Genomic DNA, 21,662 nt, shown 5'->3' on the forward strand with positions numbered 1-21,662 from the left:
CAACGCAATTTAAGTCCACAGATATAAGATTGATATAAGTAATCCGTATCCTCATTCACACAGTATTTTCAGCTAAATATGATTTCGAGTGTTAATCACCATAGCAAGCCTAGTTCTGAGTGATTAACTGAGAGAAAGAATGAGTTTTGGCTGAGCACTTGCTTTTATCTCAAATAGATGCTCGCCGACGACAGGTAATAATTATGCAGGCATGTGGCATCATTCTCGTCTCTTGGCTGGTCGGTAATTAATTCAATTTATAAACCGGCGTCCTTGTAATGTAGGCAGTGTTGTAAAATTATGTAGATGACGCTGGGTTATAAAATTATGTAGGCGACGCTGTGAGCAAAATATGTATGAGTGATTTGAAATCCCGAGAAAGTTAGGAGGGATTTGAAATAAATCACTACAGTTCTGACACTAAATTTTTGTGAGTTCAATTGTAAAATTATTTTCTATCAGATCTTGGGAGTTGACATCAGCACTGGGTATCAAACAGAGTCCATAGAACATGTTCAAGGGCTACCTCGAGATATAGTTTTCCTACAACTAAAAGGCAACCACCCCTTGTTCAAAACCACATTGCCTATTTTACAGACCGTACCAGTATGCTTTTGTTGCCTGATGTCCGATCTCAAGTAATTCCGGTCAGCTTTCCCAGAAAGACTGTTGTTGCGTTTCTCAATCTTCCGGACAACAAACTCGAGATGGATGCGGACTTCTAAGCCCACTATCGCCACGACGCGGTTTCATAGGTGAGGCTGCAGTCAAGCGTTGTCTTCATGCAATGCTATGCATTTACAGTATTTTTCAGACTATATAATAGGCTGAGAATTTTTCCTCCTGATCTCGATCCTGTGGCTTATAGTCCGAGCGGCAAATACTAGTATTTTTCTTTGTCCGTGTCACCCAGGTGTTTTGGCTTCAGAGTTATTATTTTGGTATTATAACGTATAAACATAGATAATGTCACTATTTGACTTATTCCACGTTTGTCAAGTGTAGTCTTCATGGCTGTTGTTATGATGTTATGAGAGAGAGCAAATTACGACTAAAATCACACTTAGCTAATGCTCGTATTTTCCCCTGTCCGTGTCTGCTAAGTGTGTAGGTTTCATGCCATTGTTACGAACAAATAATGATTGAATTTCACATCGGTTCCTATCGGCCTATCGAACTGCCATAAAGATGACAGAAATCATACTAGGTTCATATCGGCCAATCGAACTACCGTATTGTATTTAGGCACTGGGTGCGGCTTATATACACCCTGGAGCGGCTTGTGGTAGGATTCATCTTATTTTATTATTATATAAAAATAAAAAAAACAACTTTGGGTGGCGAGGCTTATAGTCCGGAAAATACAGTAGGCTCATGATTTGGGCCATACAATGCTCGCTCTCATTATGTGAAGTAGATGCAACCGTTTTTCATATAATAATGTTAATCTTTAAATGCCATTGTCAAAGGATTTTGTCAACTACCTGAGCTGAGCTCTTGTCCATGATGTGGGCTGCGCCGCCTCAGTATGGTATTATCTCGAGATGAACCAAAGTACGAAAATTTAAATTAAAGTGAAGACTTTGATTTTCATACAATTTGAGATTTAGGCTTCAGAGACCACATCATTTATCAGTCTCAATGAGGCATATCAATTTAAATAAAATGTAATTTAGACGTGTAAGTCAATTTTCCTTGTCTCTTGGGCTTTTGAGCTTCTATTAAAAAAAAAAAAAATACAGCGCAACAGCCACTAAAGTGCCCGAAGCACTTTACAAACGGTCCCTAGCCCACAGCAACACTGTGGATGAGACATGACGCCTGCTAGGCGATACTATTACAATTTTTCATCGGACAGAGACAACGCTGTTTTGCACCTGGGTACGATGAGAGAATGTGAGTAAAGAGATTTTTCCAAGGACTTAACTATGCGCGGCTCGGGACGCGAACCCAGGGTCCTCCGATCCTAAGGTGAATGTCATCTGATACAACTAGACCACATAGCCGCATCCAATGCATTCAAATGCCAAATGTAATCCCAGACCGAGACGGTGGGTTACATACTAGGTGCACGTCGGTCACATAATATAATCAAAGTGTGTTGTTTTACCTACGATCTCTTTGGTATTTATGATTTGTGTTCCGAGTCCTTATCTGCTGATGGGATCGGTCTCTCTCTCTCTCTCTCTCTCTCTCTCTCTCTCTCTCTCTCTCTCTCTCTCTCTCTCTCTCTCTCTCCCCCCCCCCCCCCCCCCCCCCGCACCCTCCGTTCTTCTGTCCCCAATCATTTACCGGAAATGATTGTTGCTGTCAATTATCTCCCATTTGTTTATAAAATTGTCAAGGGTTGGTCCCGTTAATTTTTGATTAGGAATTTCCTCCAATTTTACAAGTGACAAGGTAAATCAAATGAATAATTAAATATTGATAACGGCAACAAACAGAGACGTTGAATAATTGAAAGTTTAACAAATATTTTGTATTCGGAGGGAAGAACTGACAACGATGCGCACGATGACGATCATGATGATGAACTGCGTGCTGCTGCGTGGCGTGTAGAATTCACTTCACTTGTCATTTGTTGATAAACAACAGTAACATTCTTATCATCGTTCTCTCAATTAGGATTTAAAGCTATTTTGCCGCCGATATGTAATACCGATAATTAATTCTGAAAGCAAAAATTAAACCTGACTCCAGTTTCCCATAAATTGTCGATTTTAATTTTGTTGTTGGATTAGTCCTGTGCCTGTGTTTTTGGATGTTGTGTAATCATCCACTGTCGTCAACCGTGGTTCATAGTGAGTGTCGATGACAACATACCTTTAATCACCATAATTCATATTACAATATATTTATTTATTTAAAAATTATGTTTTGTTTTTTGTTTTGATTTGATTCTATCAAAATGCAGAAATCAAAACCATGGTATTTTTCGGATTTTTAAAAACCCTAAATTCTGATGCCCGCGCCGCATCTCACTTTTATTCTTGGATGTTGAACACGTACTGAATGAATGAGTTTATTTTCAAATGATTATGATGATAACGCTGCCGAAGAGAGACTTGCAGCGAAGAATAACTTAAGTGTCAACATTTTAACCTGACCTACTGAGTCATTATTACTTCATTCCATTCCATTTAGCTTATTAATAAAGTTTTGGTTTTCATTTTCATAAAGTCATTCAGAGTCAGATGGTCTATGGACCCTTGTAAAATCTAGTTTCTGTCACGTTGAACGGACAATTATAATTTGTTTAAGTTTAATTCAAAGTAGGTTCTGATCCAACCCATCAGACCCAGACACCTGATCACTGATCTTTGGACCGAGGACCGAAGAAAAGAAAAGATTTGAAAGTGGTCAATTTGCTCATACAAGTTGAATGTTCTAACAATTTCTATATTCGAAAATCAAGTCTAGGCTAAAGACTTTTATAAAATAACAGAGTGATTTTGTCAATAAAAAATCAGACACATATTCTAGTAACTTTTATAGTACGACTCATGTAGTGTAGAAAGCTAGCCACAAACTAAAACAATAGATTTAATGTCACAAATCGATGGGATTAAGATGACCATTTGACAGATGAAACAACAGGAGTTATGAGTTATAGGGCAGTGTGGTTCATAATAGAGCGATTTTTGTTTAATTTTTTTTATTAAGGGTAGTTGATACATGCAAAACTTTTTTTCTGATAGGGGTATTATGTATTATGCTTTTTAAAAAAACAACCTTTTAATCGCAATTTTCGCTTAATCCCAACATTTCCCAAGGAAATGGAATTAATTTGATTTAAAAGTCACTGGTTAATTGCAACAAACTTTGGTTAATCGCAACAAATTTTTGCCCTCAATAGGCAAATTCAAGAAATCAATCAAACAAAATATCATGATTAAATTTCATCATGGATGAAATCGTGACAGGTTGAAGAACGAGAGTGAGTGGGATTTAATGCTACAGTAGTGTGTCACCACTCTATTAGAGACAAGAGAGGGCAAGGCTTTGCAGTATGGGTTTGTGATGTTATCTGTGGCCACTAAATAGGTTGCGAGGTAGCTGGGTACAGTCTTGACAACAGGTAGACAATGACAGGTAAAGAGAGACTGAGCGATTGACAACTTACATTGTGACAGAGTTTGGTGAGAGCTTAATGCCTCTTATCACAACTAATCTCGTTGACTCTTAAAACTGTTGAGAACAAGAGAGTAAAAGTTAATCCAATCTGAATAAGATGTCGGCTTGCATCAAAGCTGCTTTTGCTTGACAAAAGATATACAGGGCTGCCATATGTTTTTTTCCCCCATCAAATTGCTCAGTCTGCGGTGGACTAAGAACAATGTTTACAACAACTGATTTGAGTTTACCATATATGTGTAAAATGTTGCAATAGTGGACAGGAAACTCAACTTCGGTTAATTGCAGCTTTGGTTAATCGCAACATTTTCGCTGGTCCCAAGGTATCTATCTATCTATCTATCTATCTATCTATCTATCTATCTATATATATATATATATATATATATATATATATATATATATATATATATATATATATATATATATATATATATATACTAGTAAAAAGCCCGCAATTTCGGGGGGAAAGAACTATTTTCATTTGATACTGTACTCACCATTATTTAATGAGGGCAGATTGGTAAACAACGTTATCTGTGTAATTTGGTATATCTTCGGTTGATTTTTCTGTGTGGCCCAATAATATATTCCCTCAACAAACCCCAAGAAAAAATTAAACCTAGTACCTTTAATTAACCCCAATAGGAAAAACAAACACCCTTGCACTTTAATAATACTTATGACTAACCCTAATAGGAAAAAAAAATCGTCCGATCTCGAGCTAACCCTAATAGAAAAAATCATGACAAATTTAATAAATAAACGCCTGACAAAAGATCAAAGGTGAAAATACTAATTTAAAGAATACTGGCGATGTAGGAGCTTTCGGAATGTCTCCCCTTTACTTAACTTATGGAAAAACAAACTTCCTAGCACCTTTAATAAGACTTATGACTAACCTCTCGAGCTAACCCTAATAGAAAAAAAAACAACTCTCGGACTGCTTTGCACTACCTTTCAATATTTAACAAATCAAAATGGCGGCTGAAATTCAAAACAATGGTCAAATTAAGAAATTTTAAACTTTCACAAATCTATCAAGGTTTGTTCTAGAGTTTTTAAAATACTTCTAGATATAATGACAAATTGAATAAATAAATGCCTGACAAAATATCAACGGTGAAAATACAAATTTAAAGAATACTGGGGATGTAGAAGCTTTCGGAATGTCTCCCCTTGACTTAACTTATGGAAAAACAAACATCCTAGCACCTTTACTAAGACTTATGACTAACCTTAATAGAAAAAGAAATATCCTCGATCTCGAGCTAACCCTAATAGTAAAAAAAGAATCAAAATGGCCACTGAAATACCTTCATGTGATCAAGTGAATAATATCACTATGAATGCCACGATTTGCTGAAAAATGCCAACACCCACACACACATGTATACACCACACACACACATACATAACAACACTGATCACCGCTAAATCAACAACACAACGGAAATAATAATAATACTTGATGTCATAAATAGATGACGCAAATTGACAACTTTTTACAGTGTCAAAATTAGTTGATTTTGGGAGTCAAGTGTCGTCGTTGGTACATATTTTATGATATCTGTTTGACTCAACGAACTTTCAAACTGACTTTAAATTATAAAAGGAAATCAAGTTATCTGTTTATCTATCTGTAAAAAATACATTTCTAATTTTCAAATCTTTCAGTAGAGTTGTGCGCCGTATCAATTTTTTTATTGACTCAAATAAGCACAATGTTCTCCACAATGCTATATTTTTTTAAAGAAAGGATATATATATATATATATAGTCCATCCGGATAATCGATATATATATATATATATATTTCTTTATTATCTCACCATTAAAAAAAAGAGATTATCGTCAACAAATCTCTCTGTGTGTGTGTGTGTGTGTGTGTGTGTGTGTGTGTGTGTGTGTGTGTGTGTGTGTGAATGTGTGTGTGTATTCATAGTTAATCTTAATAGATTTATTGTTTTATTGGCAACTAGTAACATTTAGCATTTGTGCATGCTAATGCCAACTTTTTAGAAAGTTCATTACTCACTTAAATGAATCAAATCATATTTGAAACCCATGCATAAATTAATTTTGTTTCAGATTATTATCAAGAGAATTCACCATGACTGAGAATGTAAGAGTTGCTGTTCGTGTCCGGCCTTTTGTATCCTTGAAAATATTTGTTGGTTTTTGTTGTTTTATCTCTAAATGTTGCACAATAATAGTAAAATATCTGATTGTTATTTTATATTGAAATTCAATGAGTGATTTGTTTTCTTGAACAATGTAGAATAAGCAATAGAAAAAATACAAAGACATTTTTGACTGGGCATAAATAAGGGTAAAAAGTATATATCAGCCAATCTATAAAGTCAAAAATAACTATACATATTTTTCTTACTGAAATACCCTCTGACTTTTAAACACATTGACTGGCATTTATGGCATCAAAGAAGGCATATTACAAAAGCGCAGATATAAAACAAACTAATAGTCATTGATCCTTAAGAGAGGAGAGCAGGAGAGATAGATAGATAGATAGATAGATAGATAGATAGATAGATAGATAGATAGATAGAGAGAGAGAGAGAGAGAGAGAGGGGGGGGGGGGGGAAACATAGTGGGTATTCTGTTTATCCCACCCAATTTTGATAATTGTTCTATGGGCGTTTTCTTCATACATAATACTGGTAATAACCTTTGTTTTTCCATCTAGTATTTTTTTTTTTTAATAACACAATGTTCAAAGAACCTTAACACATAAAAGAATTCCAGAGAACAATTTCGGAATGCAACTGTCATCATTAAAATGTCTGGAAAACAGACAGAAATCAAAGATCCAGAAAATATGAGTGCGGAAGGAAAGAAATTTGCATTTGATTATTCTTATTGGTCACATGATGGATATGTGGAAAATAGTGATGGGTACCTGGCACCCAAGGATTCAAAGTATGCCGACCAGGTTAGTATGTATCTTGTTTTTGAATTCAGTAGAATGGATTCCAGTAATTTATGATATAAAGCCCAACAATTTCTTTTATTTATTAAAAAAAAATACCAGCCATTTATTTCCATGTTGAATTATTTGTTTCGATTTAGGGGAAACTTGAAATGTCAACAAATGCCTGTCTCATGTAATTTGTTAAAGATTTACATTTCTTTACATCATTTTTCACAAAACAGGAATAACTTTTCATTCTCCCCCCCCCCCCCTCCCCATTGCAACTTCCAATCTCCACAGAAAAAAGTTTTTGACGACCTTGGCAAGGATGTGTTGACAAATGCATGGGAAGGCTACAATTGCTCTCTGTTTGCCTACGGCCAAACTGGCAGTGGTAAATCATACAGTATGGTTGGTTATGGAAACAACAAAGGAATTGTTCCCCTGGTTTGTGAGGATCTTTTCAAAGGAATTGAAGAGAAAAGGAAAACTTTACAAAAAGATGAGGATTATCAGGTATTAAATACTTTATTTGATCATGCTTTAGTAACATTTTATCAATTCTATAATGAAACATGTACCATTTTATCCATATGTAAAAACATTAAGAAAGAGGTGCACATGGACACAAATGCCTACTGTCAAGAGTGTGAATAGTACATGTTTGTTATTCACCTTAGTAACACGATCCTCTTGTCTTTAGTGTTTCATTCATCTTGTTTTGTTGACAAAGGAGAAACCCAAGATGTCTATACCATTTATCTTCATTTATTAAATCGAAGCTTCCATTCCATTTGACTATTATTATTATTTTTAAGGTTACACTAAGTATGCTGGAGATATACAATGAACAAGTGAGAGATCTGCTGAGTTCAAAAACACCTGGCAAGGGTGGTCTGAAAGTAAGACAGCATCCATCTAAAGGCTTTTACGGTAACAATTTTTTTGCCAATTCTAAAATTGTCATTTTTATTCTTGCTTGCAGTGCACTTTTGTCATTATCATCACCATCATCATCATCATCATCATCATCATCATCATCATCATCATCATCATCATCATCATCATTATCATCATCGTCATCAACGTCGTCGTGGTCGCCATTATCATCATCATCATCATCATCATCATCATCATCATCATCATCATCATCATCATCATCATCATCATCATCATCATCAGCACCGTCATCATCACTATTACCATTACCACCATCATCATCATAATCATCAATGCCACTAACATGTGTAATGTTTTACTTTGAGCATGATATCCATATTTATTGGAAATATTCCACAGTGGAAACCTTAACATCAGCACCAGTGAGCAGCTACCAACAGATTGAGAACAAAGTCAATGAAGGAACTCGTAATCGTACTGTAGCATCAACCAACATGAATGCCACAAGCAGGTAATTTATCAGATTGAAGCCTCATTTTCACATAAGTAACCCATCTTCTCCAACTGGTATTATTTCAGGGCAAACCAGATACCAAAAATGAATTTAAAGTTAAAACAATTTAAAATGTGTGACCCGTCATCTCAAAACGGTGTTATGTTGGGATGCATCAGACCTCAAAAATTGAATTTTGGAATATAATGATAAGAAATGCAAACTTGGAGTTTTGTACAATGCCTGCCGTAGTATTTATTACACACTGTACAAAAGATGAATTAACCCCACAATTTTATATTTGTGGCTATAGATTAAATTTCTATTATTTATTTCATTTTTGGGGCAGCGGGACTCAGCAGTACGGTCTTTGCTTTGTACCAGAAAGGTACTGAGTTCTAACACCCGCTGCACTGTGGGGCCTTGAGCAAGTTACCTCACCCTAGCTCAATTTGCCGCGCTGCACTTCAGCTAATGCCCAGTTCATTCCAGTCTTCCCTTGAGACCCTAAAGACAAATTTCTTCAATGGGATGAATAAAGGGAATTTAAAAAAATATTTTATTTTTATTTTTATTTCATCCTGACATAATACTGCTTTTATATGTTGGGTCACATATAACGTTTTTGACATTTAAAGAAATAGAATCCATTGTACTCAGTAAATCATTTTTAAAAATTGACCCAAGTCTTATATAAATTCAATTTTCTGCTTTTTAATCACCCTGACATAATCACAATTTGGGGTCATGGTTCACATGATTTTTACTGTTATATTTTTTTACTACATCAAATGATATTTTTACACCCTTCTATTCTTCCTCTTAGTAAATAAACCTTAAAAAAAATGCATATTGACCGCTAACCTTCACCTCGTACCAAACTGAACTTGTATTGAGTTGGGTCACAATAACTTGTTACTTCACTTAAATAATAAAATCAAAAGTGTGATATTTTATTACTTAAAATTAAACTAAAATCTACTTCTTATTCTTACTTACTTAAAAATTGTATATACTCTTCTGATATTTTCATATTTACTGACTTTAACAATGATTTTATAGGATTCTATTTATAGGAAACTGGGGAGTTATAATACAGTTTGATCAATATAACCTCGGAGATAGCCCTCCCAATATTATAGTTCTCTATATTATGGTTTCAGACTTATTTGTATTTAAATGATTTGTGATTCCACTTGTGCAGCTTTGTGGTCTTGGAGTATGACACTTGCCCTCAGATGAGTATGTCTCTGGTTCAAGTCCCACTCTGGGCGGTACACAGTTGAGTCCTTGGAAAATGCTCTTTTCTCACTTTCTTTCACAACAATCAGGTGTAAAATCAGTATCCTGGGTAATAACAGCATTACCTCTGTTGAAAATATTGGAATAGCACAGCACAGAATTAACGTTATGTATTGCCTTACACGAAAAGTGTTACTGTTTACCTGGGGTTCCTTTTAAAGTGATTTGAAAACTTTTAATAAATGTTGGGCTACTCAAACGCTCAATGTTTTTTCTTTTTGATTTTTCAATTTTTACTTTCAGTCGTGCTCATACTATCATAGCCATCAGTTTTGCTCAAAAACAAAAAAATGATGCTGGACAAAACATGACGAAAACCTCCGTCATCAACCTGGTTGACTTGGCAGGGAGGTATGTGATTGATCTCTCTCTCTCTCTCCCCCCCCCCCTCTCTCTCTCTCTCTCTCTCTCTCTCTCTCTCTCTCTCTGTGATATATTTACAGAATTAATAAAATCTTTTTCTTATTTGATTGTGTTTTATGTCATAAAAGCTATCTGATTAAACTTCATATTAATGGTTAATACTGTGACTAATCTTGAATTATACTTTGTTATTTGAAACCTTTCAGTGAGCGTGCTGAGAGCACAGGAGCCACTGGAGACAGGTTGAAGGAAGGTTCAGCCATTAACCAATCGTTGAGCACATTGGGAAACTGTATTAAGGCCCTTGCCGATCAGTCCTCTGGAAAGAAAAAAGTCATGGGTAAATAAATGGAGTTTATTTGCTTTTCAGCCATTTTAATGACTGCAATTACCATAATTTATTGCAATTTAACATACTTTATTACCTTACAACTTTCATTTTTTTTATTTTACTATAATATAGTAGTAAAAATATTATGAGGTGTCCTAATTATTCTTTGCAATAAAACAAACAATCCCTGTAGCAGTTCAAAAATTCTTTTCTCTGGCATTCATCCAGTTTTACAACAACAAAAAAAAAGATTTTGTTGCGTAATGATATCCTGACCACAATGATAATGATTAATGTCAAATTGTTGAATTTGAGAACACATCATCGTAGAAAAAAATACATTTTATTAAGAAATATTATAGAAGAGGTCATTGGAGGATTATGATAATACGATTCTTGAACCTATGCATTTGAAATTTAGTGTTCATTCCCAATACGTACTTTCAAGGTTGTGCAGCAGCATTGGGAACTTGTTTGAAATTCCCTTTTATTTGTGCAATATCCACTCTATGTGCTGAAAATGCTTTACAAGGGGTCTCAATTAGCATACAGGCGAGACATGATACCTGTTAACAGGCTATTCCAATTATTTTTTTTTCCCGGCAAAGACAAGGCTTTTACCAGCCAGTTATTCTTTTTGCATCTGAGTGTGATGAGAGAATGTGAGTAAAGAACCTCTTTGTAGGAAACTTTGCGCCTTTACCATGAACGCAGGACTCAAACCAGGGACCTATCTGCCCGGAGGCAAATGTCATACTATAAAACAACAAAGCCACAGTTTAATTTCTTTCAAAAACTGACGTCTTTGATATTGATGAAGATCAGGAATAATTACATCGAACAACAATGTCTTTGACATATTAATAATAATAATAATAATACACATTTATATAGCGCTCATTCTGGTGTAAAACACAAGCTCTGGGCACTTTACAATATAAATATCAATTTTAAGTGAAAAAAAATAAAAATAATAATAATTCATAGCCAAATCAAAGATTCATAGAGTCAATAAAAACAAATACAGTAAAAATGTGTCTTGAGATTCTTTTTAAAGGTAGGTAAAGACTTGCACTCCCTCAGACCACGTGGTAGTTCATTCCAAATCTTGGGTCCGAAACAAGCAAACGATCTATCACCAAATTTTGTTCTTGATCTTTTTTCCGAAATTTTCGTTTGGTCATTACATGATCTTAAAGTGTAATTTTAAAATTTACACATGACCACGTGATCTGTGAGATATGCCGGTGCTATACCAGTCAAACACTTATAAACAAGACACGCTGCTTTATAATATGTGCGCTTTTCAATGGGCAACCAGTGGAGAGAGGCCAACAAAGGGGTTGCATGATCAAATTTTTTTTTTGCCAAAAACTAATCTTGCTGCACTGTTTTGCAGTAGTTGTAATTGTTTAATAGAAGCCTGAGGCAAGTTGACAAGCAGGGAGTTACAATAATCTAGTTTCGAAAAAATGAGGGAAACAACCAATGTTTTACATGTTCCAATTGCAATATACTGACGGATCGAACTGATTTTCTTCAATTGAAAGTATAAAGATTTACAGAGAGCAGAAATGTGAGCTGACATTGTCATTTCTGAATCAAAATAGACACCCAAATTTTTCACAGACTTTGAAACTTTGATCTTTTCACCCCAATCAACACCTCAAGACCATCATTCACCTTCAACTGCCCTCTATTTCCCACAGTCATCACTTCTGTTTTTGACTCATTCATTTTCAACTTGTTTGCATCCATCCACTCTTTCACATCCGTCACACATTCTTCCACACGTTTCACAATATTTTCGAGATTTTTAGTTTTATCAGTAGCATAAAGTTGCGTATCATCTGCATAGAGATGATAGCGCAGCCCATGACCAGTGATGACATTAGATAATGGAGAAGTATACAAAACAAAAAGAATTGGACCCAAAACAGAGCCTTGAGGAACACCAAAAGACAATGTATGTTGACGAGAAAGTTTATCTAAAATCATAACCTGTTGCTTTCTGCCATCTAAATAAGATTCAAACCACTGCAAGACAGTCCCAGACAAGCCAAAAGTTATATTCAGTCGTTTAATGAGAATACCGTGATCAATAGCATCAAACGCCGCCGAAAGGTCTAACAATGTCAGAAGAGAAACAGAACCTTTATCCGGCTGCTTTTCTACCGGGATATTAGTGGGTAGACACATGTCCTTTTCTTCCCCTAAAAGTTCCTTTGAAACAGAGAAAAATTTCTTAATGTCCCTCACTGATGATAGTTTCGTATTATACTAGTTTCTTTTTGCTCTTTTGCAGGTGGTTTTATACTTATGCTTTTTTTGCTATATATATCAGCCGGTCAATCTCAAGGCCCGATTTTCTCCACGATGCCTCTGCATTCCTTTTTTCCTTTTTGGCAATTTTTTCACTCTGGTTAAACCACGGAGACGGTTTCCTGGAATTTATTATTCTAGTTGTCTTTGGCGCATGCCTGTCGATGACGTTGCGCAGTACCTCGTCCATTTTCTGTGCTGATGGTATATCCATTCTTCTTCTTCCTAGTTCCTCTGACAGATTGTTTTTGAAGGAATTAATGTCTATTCTTTTAGTATCCCTAGACACTATCTTGACTTTCTTTGCTTTCTCTTTGATGCATTTGAGAGTTGCCAGAATCAGATTGTGGTCTGAAATTTCTTTTTTGATATTTTTAATTGATTCAACAAGCGAGGGTGTATCAGTGATGAACCAGTCCAAGATGTGCCCCAATCTTTGAGTTGGAGAGGTGACTAACTGAGTCAGGCCATGTTCATTCAGCATATTTTTTATGATTTTAACGAGACTATTCTTATCAACATCAAACTGAATATTAAAATCGCAGATAAATTTTTTTCGCTTATTTGATGTGTCTTTTGACACAAAATCAGAAAATTCGTCAGCAAAATCATTCTGTCTCAGTTTGTTCTTTTTGCTTGGGGGTGGTCTGTAGATACAAGTGATTAATAATGAAATTTGAGGGTAGGTCAATGTGGTTTGGACACACTCAAAACTTTTGAACAAAATTGGCCTGTTTTGTATTTTAGACGAAAGAGCGTATTTGAATATGATGGCGATCCCCCCTCCTGATCGTCCATTTCTTAGGAACGATTCCATCTTGTAGCCGGGAGGTGTCATTTCTTTCATTATAGGTTCATCACCGAACTGACGCAACCATGATTCAGTTATATATAGAATATCGATATCGTGTTGATCTATGACATCGATTATATCGAATGTCTTGTTTCTCGATGACTGTGTGTTAATATGGCCAATTCAAATGTTATGATTTCCATGACTTGGTTTTGTGTCAGTTGTCAATATTTTATTATAATAAAAAAATAATTTAATCTATAAAACATTTTGCTTCCTCAAGTCTTCATATTTTCTTTTTTTTCAACTTTGCCCGACTGACCATTCTAACTACTCTCACTACTCTGACCAACAATACTTATTGTCACACACCAGACACACCTTTGACCTCTCTATCGAATAGGAAGAGGGTGACTATGAATAATTAATAGTTTTACAACACATATCAATGTTGATAATCATCTCCATATAAGTCACGTTGTTTTTTCTCTCATTTTTAGCTTATTCTGCCTTTTTTTTCTACAGAGATTGTAATTGTAATTTTGATATTGTTGCTGATAGTTATGTTGATAATGATGGTTGTTTTGACAATTTTTGTATTAAAGTCTATGTAACATGTCTGTATTTCAGTTCCATTCCGAGATTCTGTGTTGACAAAACTACTTCAAAATGCTCTTGGTGGAAATAGCAAAACTGTTATGGTAAAGATATTATTTTATTAGTTTAGTTTAACGCAATTATTTTCATATAATATATGTATTGAAATAGAGAAATAATTTTTAGACGTTATGTTGTTTTTATTAAAATGGGAAATCTCAATAGCTTATTTTGTAGAGCATGCATCCGTTTCAATTCTGAGTTGAGTTGATGCATTTTTCTTCTCTCTGTCCATCCAGCAGTCATTGGGTAGTTGAATCGATTCTTGGTGTCCGATTCAAATGATATAAGACAATTGTTAATATCCATTTGATGCTACTTAACTCCGGGTCTACGATTCTTGTGACGGAGCTTTTATACCAACAAACCTCATCGGCATGCCTTATTTTTTTCCTTTTGCTTATCTATTTTAATAGGCTCAGGAACCAATTTGACTTCCATTAATCCATAATCTTGATTTTGATTTCCTTTTTACCTCAGATTGCTGCACTCAGTCCTGCTGATATCAACTATGAGGAAACTTTGTCGACTTTGAGATTCGGTAAGTAAGCAAACTGTGAATCGAACCCTCTCTCATTTCCTAAATCTTGAGATTCGAACGTTTCATAGATTCTTTTATTTCTTTTTTGGGATGCAATAAAGTATTCTTCTTCTTCTTCTTCTTCTTCTTCTTCTTCTTCTTCTTCTTCTTCTTCTTCTTCTTCTTCTTCTTCTTCTTCTTCTTCTTCTTCTTCTTCTTCTTCTTCTTCTTCTTCTTCTTCTTCATCTTCTTCTTCTTCTTCTTCTTCTTCTTCTTCTTCATCATCATCTTCTTCTTCTTCTTCTTCTTCTTCTTCTTCTTCTTCTTCTTCTTCTTCTTCTTCTTCTTCTTCTTCTTCTTCTTCTTCTTCTTCTTCTTCTTCTCCTTCTTCTTCTTTACCATCATCATTGTCATCATCATCATCATCATCATCATCATCATCATCATCATCATCATCATCATCATCATCATCATCATCATCATCATCATCATTATTTATTGTTATTATTATTATTATTATTATTATTATTATTATTATTATTATTATTATTATTATTATTATTATTATTATTATTATTATTATTATTATTATTATTATATCATTTACTTGATACCAGCAGGTTAGCTCTGAAATTAGAAATAAATTGTATAAATGTAAAATTTACCTAAGATTAAAATTTCAATCTTGATTAATTGAGCTATGGTGCTTTGATATTAATCGTGACATTAAATGTAACACTTACACCTTGTCAGTTGGGAATGAACATTTAATCTTTTAGGGTCATCAGGCCTTTAGTTCAATTTATTGGTATCATCTAAAAGACAGGAATCTCGCTCATACTTGTCCAACAAGAAAAGCTTCATGTCTCTTTCAATTATTCTTTTTTTCTCAACTGCATTCCAATATGTCATTTTTGCATACATATATGAAAATATATGGCATCTTTTCTCTTTTAATGAATAGCTGACAGGGCCAAAGCCATCAAGACATCTGCTGTAATCAATGAGAGCCCCACAGATAAACTGATTCGTGAGCTGAGAGAGGAAAATCAGAGATTGATGGATTTATTAAAAACAGGAGGAATTCCAGCCGGTGCTGCTATGGCGGCTGCTGGTGGTGGTGGTTCTGATCAAGGTACTTTGTGAAAACATTTCCATCCAAAGCATGGTGTTCTGTTGGTGAGACAAACCCTGAGACGAAAAGCTAGATTAGCTGGCTTTTTTCAGAAAGAAAATTGAGCTTTATATAGCGCAATATCCACTAAATGTGCTCAAAATGCTTTACAAGGGGTCCCTGGTCAACAGCAACATTTAACGTGTAGGACGGACATGACGCCTGTTTAGCGATATTACAATTTTTCGGACAATGACAATGCTGTTAACGGCCAGCTACTCATTTTACACCTGAGTACGGTGAGAGAATGTGAGTAAAGAGCCTTTTCCAAGGACTCAACTATGCGCCGAGTGCGAGGCTTGAACCCAGGACCTTCCGATCCGAAAGCGAGTGTCATACCACTAAATCACATAGCCGAACAAAAACAAAGAAACAAAACAAAACAAAACAAAAAAAAAACAAAAAACAACCAACTCCCCCTAAAATAAACAACCCATCCCACCCCCTCCCCCGCCTAAAAAAAAAACTAAAACAAAACCCAAACAAAACAAACAATAAAAGTACTTAAAGCAAAAAATAAAATAAATTTAAAAAAATAAATAAATAAATCTGAAAATAAAAAAGATGAAACATTGGTTTTAATCCATTTCATACACACATTTTAAAATGCTTTCCCACGCATGCAGACTTAATAATTATAAAAGAGATAGAATTGAACCAGTGGAATTGCAAACAGATGGTTTTGATTGCTTTAATAATATCCTGGACAAAAGCTGTTGCCAAGGTGTAGCTTTATGAATACGATTTTTGTTAAATGCACAATCAATGGAACTAAATGAAAGTCTGTCAATATCAAAAGAATGAATCTGGTGTGAAATATCACAAAAAGGAAATGATAAGTTGATAGTGAGCTCTGCTTACCGCGCTCCAAATAGCACCCATGATAATAATACAAATATTAATGAACTTATACTAAAAGTGGCAGAAAGCAGATCACACGCTCTTATTACATGAGATTTAAATTTCCCAAAACTAGGTTGGATTGAAGAGACATCTCATAAAGACCCAGATCACCCTGCTTCAAAGTTTATGGAGCAGTCAGTGATTCCCTTTTAACACAGCATGTCAAGCAGCCAACACACCTCTACTCATGTCAAACTCTAGACTTAGTTTTTACAAGTGAACAGTCAATGGTGGACTCTATCAGGCTAGGTTTTGAGTTTTGACTTTAAATGTTACACAAGGGGAACCACCCCCAGTGAACCTCTGTACTGTTTGATAAAGGCAACTATTCTAAACTTGCTGAATTAGTTACAGCTGCAAATTTAATGGATAAGATAAAAAAACTTCAGGTATCAGAGGCTTGGTGTATTTTCAAAAAAGAGGTTATGGCAGCAGTCGAGGTATACATTCCAACGGTCAAAAAAAGTCAAAGTAACTGTAAACCAAAATAGATTAATCTTGAAGTCAAAGCAAAGCTCAAGGAAAAGAAGCTAGCATAAAAGAAATATTTAGAAACAAGAGAAGACGAATATTTACACTACATAAAGGCAAGAAATTGAGCAAAGAGTACATGTAGAGCAGCAGTTAAGGATTATGAGGAATCAATCGCGATGAGAAATCCTATAAAGTTTTTTGCATATTGCAGGGCAAAGACACAACATAAGATGGAATATCTGATTTAAAAGACGGTGATTCAAGGGTTTTTTCAAATATTGAAAAAGCTAATGTGTTTATCATCAAAACGACTTGACTGCAAATAATTATTCATACCTTAGATCAGCAAAGGCACTGAAAGCCTAATTCGCCGGACAGACTATACTATACTATACTTACTATACTATACTATACTATACTATACTATACTATACTATACTATACTATACTATACTATACTATACTATACTATACTATACTATACTACTGTACTATATTATACTATACTATACTATACTATACTACTATACTATACTATACTATACTATCTATACTATACTATACTATACTATACTATACTATACTATACTATACTATACTATACTATACTATACTACTATACTATATTATATATACTATACTATACTATACTATACTATACTATACTATACTATACTATACTATACTATACTATACTACTATACTATACTATACTATACTATACTATACTATACTATACTATACTATACTTTACTATACTATACTATACTATACTATACTATACTATACTATTGCATTTTAGGTCTGTTCAATGGTTTTACTTTTGTTTTGTGATCAAGTAGTCAAGTCGCATTAACTTGAAAAAATAATCTGCAATGATTTAGATTTCAATATTATTTCATGTTCTGAATCATTTGGTTATTTATAATTTTTTAATTGTTATTTTACCATCTTAGAACTTGAAGATAAGAAAAGGGAACTTGAAGAACAAATGGCTGCAAATCAAAGGGAACTGGAAGAAATGAAGAAAAGTTGGGAGGAGAGAATGAAGGAAAACCAAAAAGACTCTAACGTAAGTAGAAGCATACAGTACTTTCGAGGATGTTTTTTATGCTTCAATTTTGACATTGACTATGATATTGAAATTTGATTATTTGAAAATGAAAAATGGTCTGCTTGTGAAAAGTTACAGAATTATAGAGAAAGAAAATGAATGTCCAGGATTATGGTATATGAATATATAACTAATTGGACATTAATGAATATTGTTTGCTACATTAGAGTCTGTAGTGACTTTAATCGAAAAGCATTTCTATAATAAATCAATATTTAAAAGACATTAGGGAATAAAAAGATGTGATTTTTTTGTAACCTTACATTTTTGTGTTTTGTTGTTTATCTCCTGATGAAGGCCAAGGGCCGAAACATTGTTTGTTTTGTGTTGTTCCCTTATATATGAATCACAGTTACTCACTTTATTTTTCTCTCCATACAATCAAATTAACGAAGACAGAGGATGTGAATGTTTTGGGGTTCCGCTTTGTTAACAAAACATGATGAATGAAACATTGAAGACGAATTTGTCTTAAGTATGAGAGGATGAAGTGTTAAGGAGAACTCAGCAACAACACAATCTCCTCATCTCTCATTCGTCTTTAGTGTCTTCTCCATCATGTTTTGTTGACAAAGGGGGAAACCCAAAACGTTCGCATCATCTATCTTCATGAATTAAAATGTAGCTTCTGTTCCCTCTCATTACTGTTATCATAGAATATGAATTTCTTAGTTCCACATTCAAATTACAATTGGAAAGAATGAATGCAGAAATGTGATTGTCCAGAAGGAGGTATTCTATTTACATTTTCCATTCATGCTTAATTTTTTTTTCTAGATTGTGATGGAAGCTGAAAAGAAATCCGAACAGGAGAAGAAGACTATACCTCATCTATGGAATTTGAATGAGGATCCAGCCTTGACTGGCATGATCGTCCACTTCTGTCGAGAAGGTTAGAGGAGATTAAAAAAAAAAAAAAAGAAATTGAGCTTTTATATAGCGCAATATCAATATCCACTAAACTTGCTCAAAGTGCCTTACAAGGGGTCCCTGACCAACAACAACAGGTAACATGTAGAACGAAGCATGAAGCCTGTTAGGCAATATTACAATTTTTTTTCGGACAGAGACTACGCTGTTAATGGCCAGGTACTCATTTTACACCTGAGTACGGTGAGAGAATTTAAGTAAAGAGCCTTCTCCAAGGACTTAACTATGCGCCAGCAAGGCTCGAACCCAGGACCTTCCTATCTGAAAGCGAGTGTCATACCACAAGACCACATAGCCGCACATTTGTTTCTGAAATGTTTTGGAATTGTTAAGTGTGTTATATTGCACTTGAATTTAAATGTTGTTTGTCGAAGTATGTCACATTTTAGTTAATGCACTTACCTTCCAATATAAAGGACTAATCTGGTACTTGTCTATCTAATCTGTGTATCCAGCTGCAAATGGGTAGTTGGATCACTTTAGATCTGGCAAAAGGATTACATCTTTGAATTGGTCACTCAACATGATAATATTCTTTCATTGACCTAGGACTTGGCTTGACTTACATCATTTATTGTTCATACATGGATGCTCACATCACATGATTCATCATTATTTTTACTTTATAAGTACATACTGCTGACTTTCAAAGATTTTGCAACGGTGGAGGCATCAAAAACACTTCTAACTAAAAAGTTAATGATCATTATTTCATTTGTGAAATGCTTTGATTTGTTTTATTTACATCTCAGACATTGTTCATCTTATACAAACTTCTGATTTCCTTTTTACAGGAATAAATTTATCCCCTTTTATATTCTTCTTTATTCAGGTGCAAATAAGATTGGCAACAAAAACGCAAGCCCAGCTCCACAGATACTAATGAGTGGATTGAGGTAAAATATAAGTAAAAGAACGTCAGAATCATAATGTCTTTACTGATTATTTTAATTGTTATGACTTTAGGATATTTACATGGAAGGAAATATGAAATTCTGATATTCTTTGTTAACTGAAAAAAAAATCCAACCCCCCCCCCCCCCAAAAAAAACAAACCCAAAAAACAAAGCTTTTAAAAACTTGTGATTCTGATATAATGGTTATTTATAAGTTAGTTCAGGGATATGACGAAAACTAAGACATGACTGGTTGGAAAATGAGATTTTTGGCCCAAAAAAAAAGGAAAAAATAATTTCAGCAATACTTAGTCATCAATATCAGCGCAGCATAGGTCAAGTAAAAATCATTTTTTTCAGTTATTAAGGAACTGTTCAATTTATACATTTTGCCACTTCAAAGGTAATTTTATAAATGATTCTTTAATTTTTTCGTTTAATTTTTGGCTTATAATCTTTTAGCATCCAAAAAGACCATGCCACAATCAATAACAAGAAAGGAGCAGTTACCCTAAAGCCTTCGGTTGGAGCAAAAATTGTGATTAATGGGAAACAAGTCCAAGGAGAAGTGGCACTTCATCATTACGATAGGTGAGTTTATATAACTAAACAATGTTTCAAGACGTGTTTTATAATAAACTTTGTTTTATCAATATACCTGGTGACTAAAGTTATTAACAATATTCTATTCTGAAGATTTGTATAAATTAAAAAAAAAAACGATAAATAATAATACAATTTCCATTATTCATAAAAAGGGGATATTTTGTTTAAGGTGGGTGTATCTCAAGAATTAAAAAAAATCTAAAATAACATTTTTCTTGCACAAATAAAAAAAATGAGACGTTGACCACAGGGCTCAAACCTGGGTCACCCCTGGGTGTCAGTGCATTGCATTACCATCCACTTGACTATCTCAACTCCTTAACAAGATTTCACTTTGTTTTTATCAAAGTATCTTGTATACTCACAAAACTTTTTTTTAAAGCAATATATATATATATATATATATATATAGCCTTTATATTTGTATGCAATAGTGATAGAAATTTTTTACTTTGATTGTCCTTTATTTTTTCCTCTCAGAATTTTGTTTGGATCCTACCATCTCTATTATCAAATTATCTTATATGCTCACAAACCTTTTTTTTTTTTTAGCAATATTGTAGCCTTTATATTTGTATGCAATAGTGATAGAACTTTTTTACCTTGATTTTACATATTTTTTTCCTCTCAGAATTTTGTTTGGATCCAACCATCTCTATTATCAAATTATTTTATATGCTCACAAACTTTTTTTTTAGCAATATTGTAGCCTTTATATTTGTATGCAATAGTGATAGCACTTTCTTTCTTTGATTTTACTTTTTTTTCCTCTCAGAATTTTGTTTGGATCCTACCATCTCTATTATCAAATTATCTTA

General features: G+C 34.1%; 1 protein-coding gene across 2 annotated transcripts in view; it reads left to right on the plus strand.

The window, feature by feature from the left end:
- The first annotated feature begins 2,291 nt into the window (after positions 1-2,291).
- Positions 2,292-21,662, plus strand: part of LOC144965894 (kinesin-like protein KIF28) — a 34,601-nt gene continuing 15,230 nt past the window's right edge. For both annotated transcript variants that reach the window (XR_013644120.1, XM_078901721.1), the window contains exons 1-15: positions 2,292-2,400; positions 6,226-6,289; positions 6,893-7,087; positions 7,367-7,582; positions 7,885-7,999; positions 8,366-8,477; positions 10,005-10,112; positions 10,331-10,464; positions 14,201-14,271; positions 14,708-14,768; positions 15,712-15,882; positions 18,255-18,370; positions 19,190-19,304; positions 20,175-20,238; positions 20,701-20,829. Coding sequence is in view for 1 of the 2 variants with exons in the window: in XM_078901721.1 (XP_078757847.1) it covers positions 6,248-6,289; positions 6,893-7,087; positions 7,367-7,582; positions 7,885-7,999; positions 8,366-8,477; positions 10,005-10,112; positions 10,331-10,464; positions 14,201-14,271; positions 14,708-14,768; positions 15,712-15,882; positions 18,255-18,370; positions 19,190-19,304; positions 20,175-20,238; positions 20,701-20,829 (1,649 nt within the window). In the remaining variant the exon portion in view is untranslated. The remainder of the gene's footprint in view (positions 2,401-6,225; positions 6,290-6,892; positions 7,088-7,366; positions 7,583-7,884; positions 8,000-8,365; positions 8,478-10,004; positions 10,113-10,330; positions 10,465-14,200; positions 14,272-14,707; positions 14,769-15,711; positions 15,883-18,254; positions 18,371-19,189; positions 19,305-20,174; positions 20,239-20,700; positions 20,830-21,662) is intronic.

Source organism: Berghia stephanieae, chromosome 2 (assembly GCF_034508935.2).
Source record: "Berghia stephanieae isolate SIO BIC M18660-M18661 chromosome 2, UCSD_Bste_1.3, whole genome shotgun sequence".
Lineage (NCBI taxonomy): Eukaryota > Metazoa > Mollusca > Gastropoda > Nudibranchia > Aeolidiidae > Berghia > Berghia stephanieae.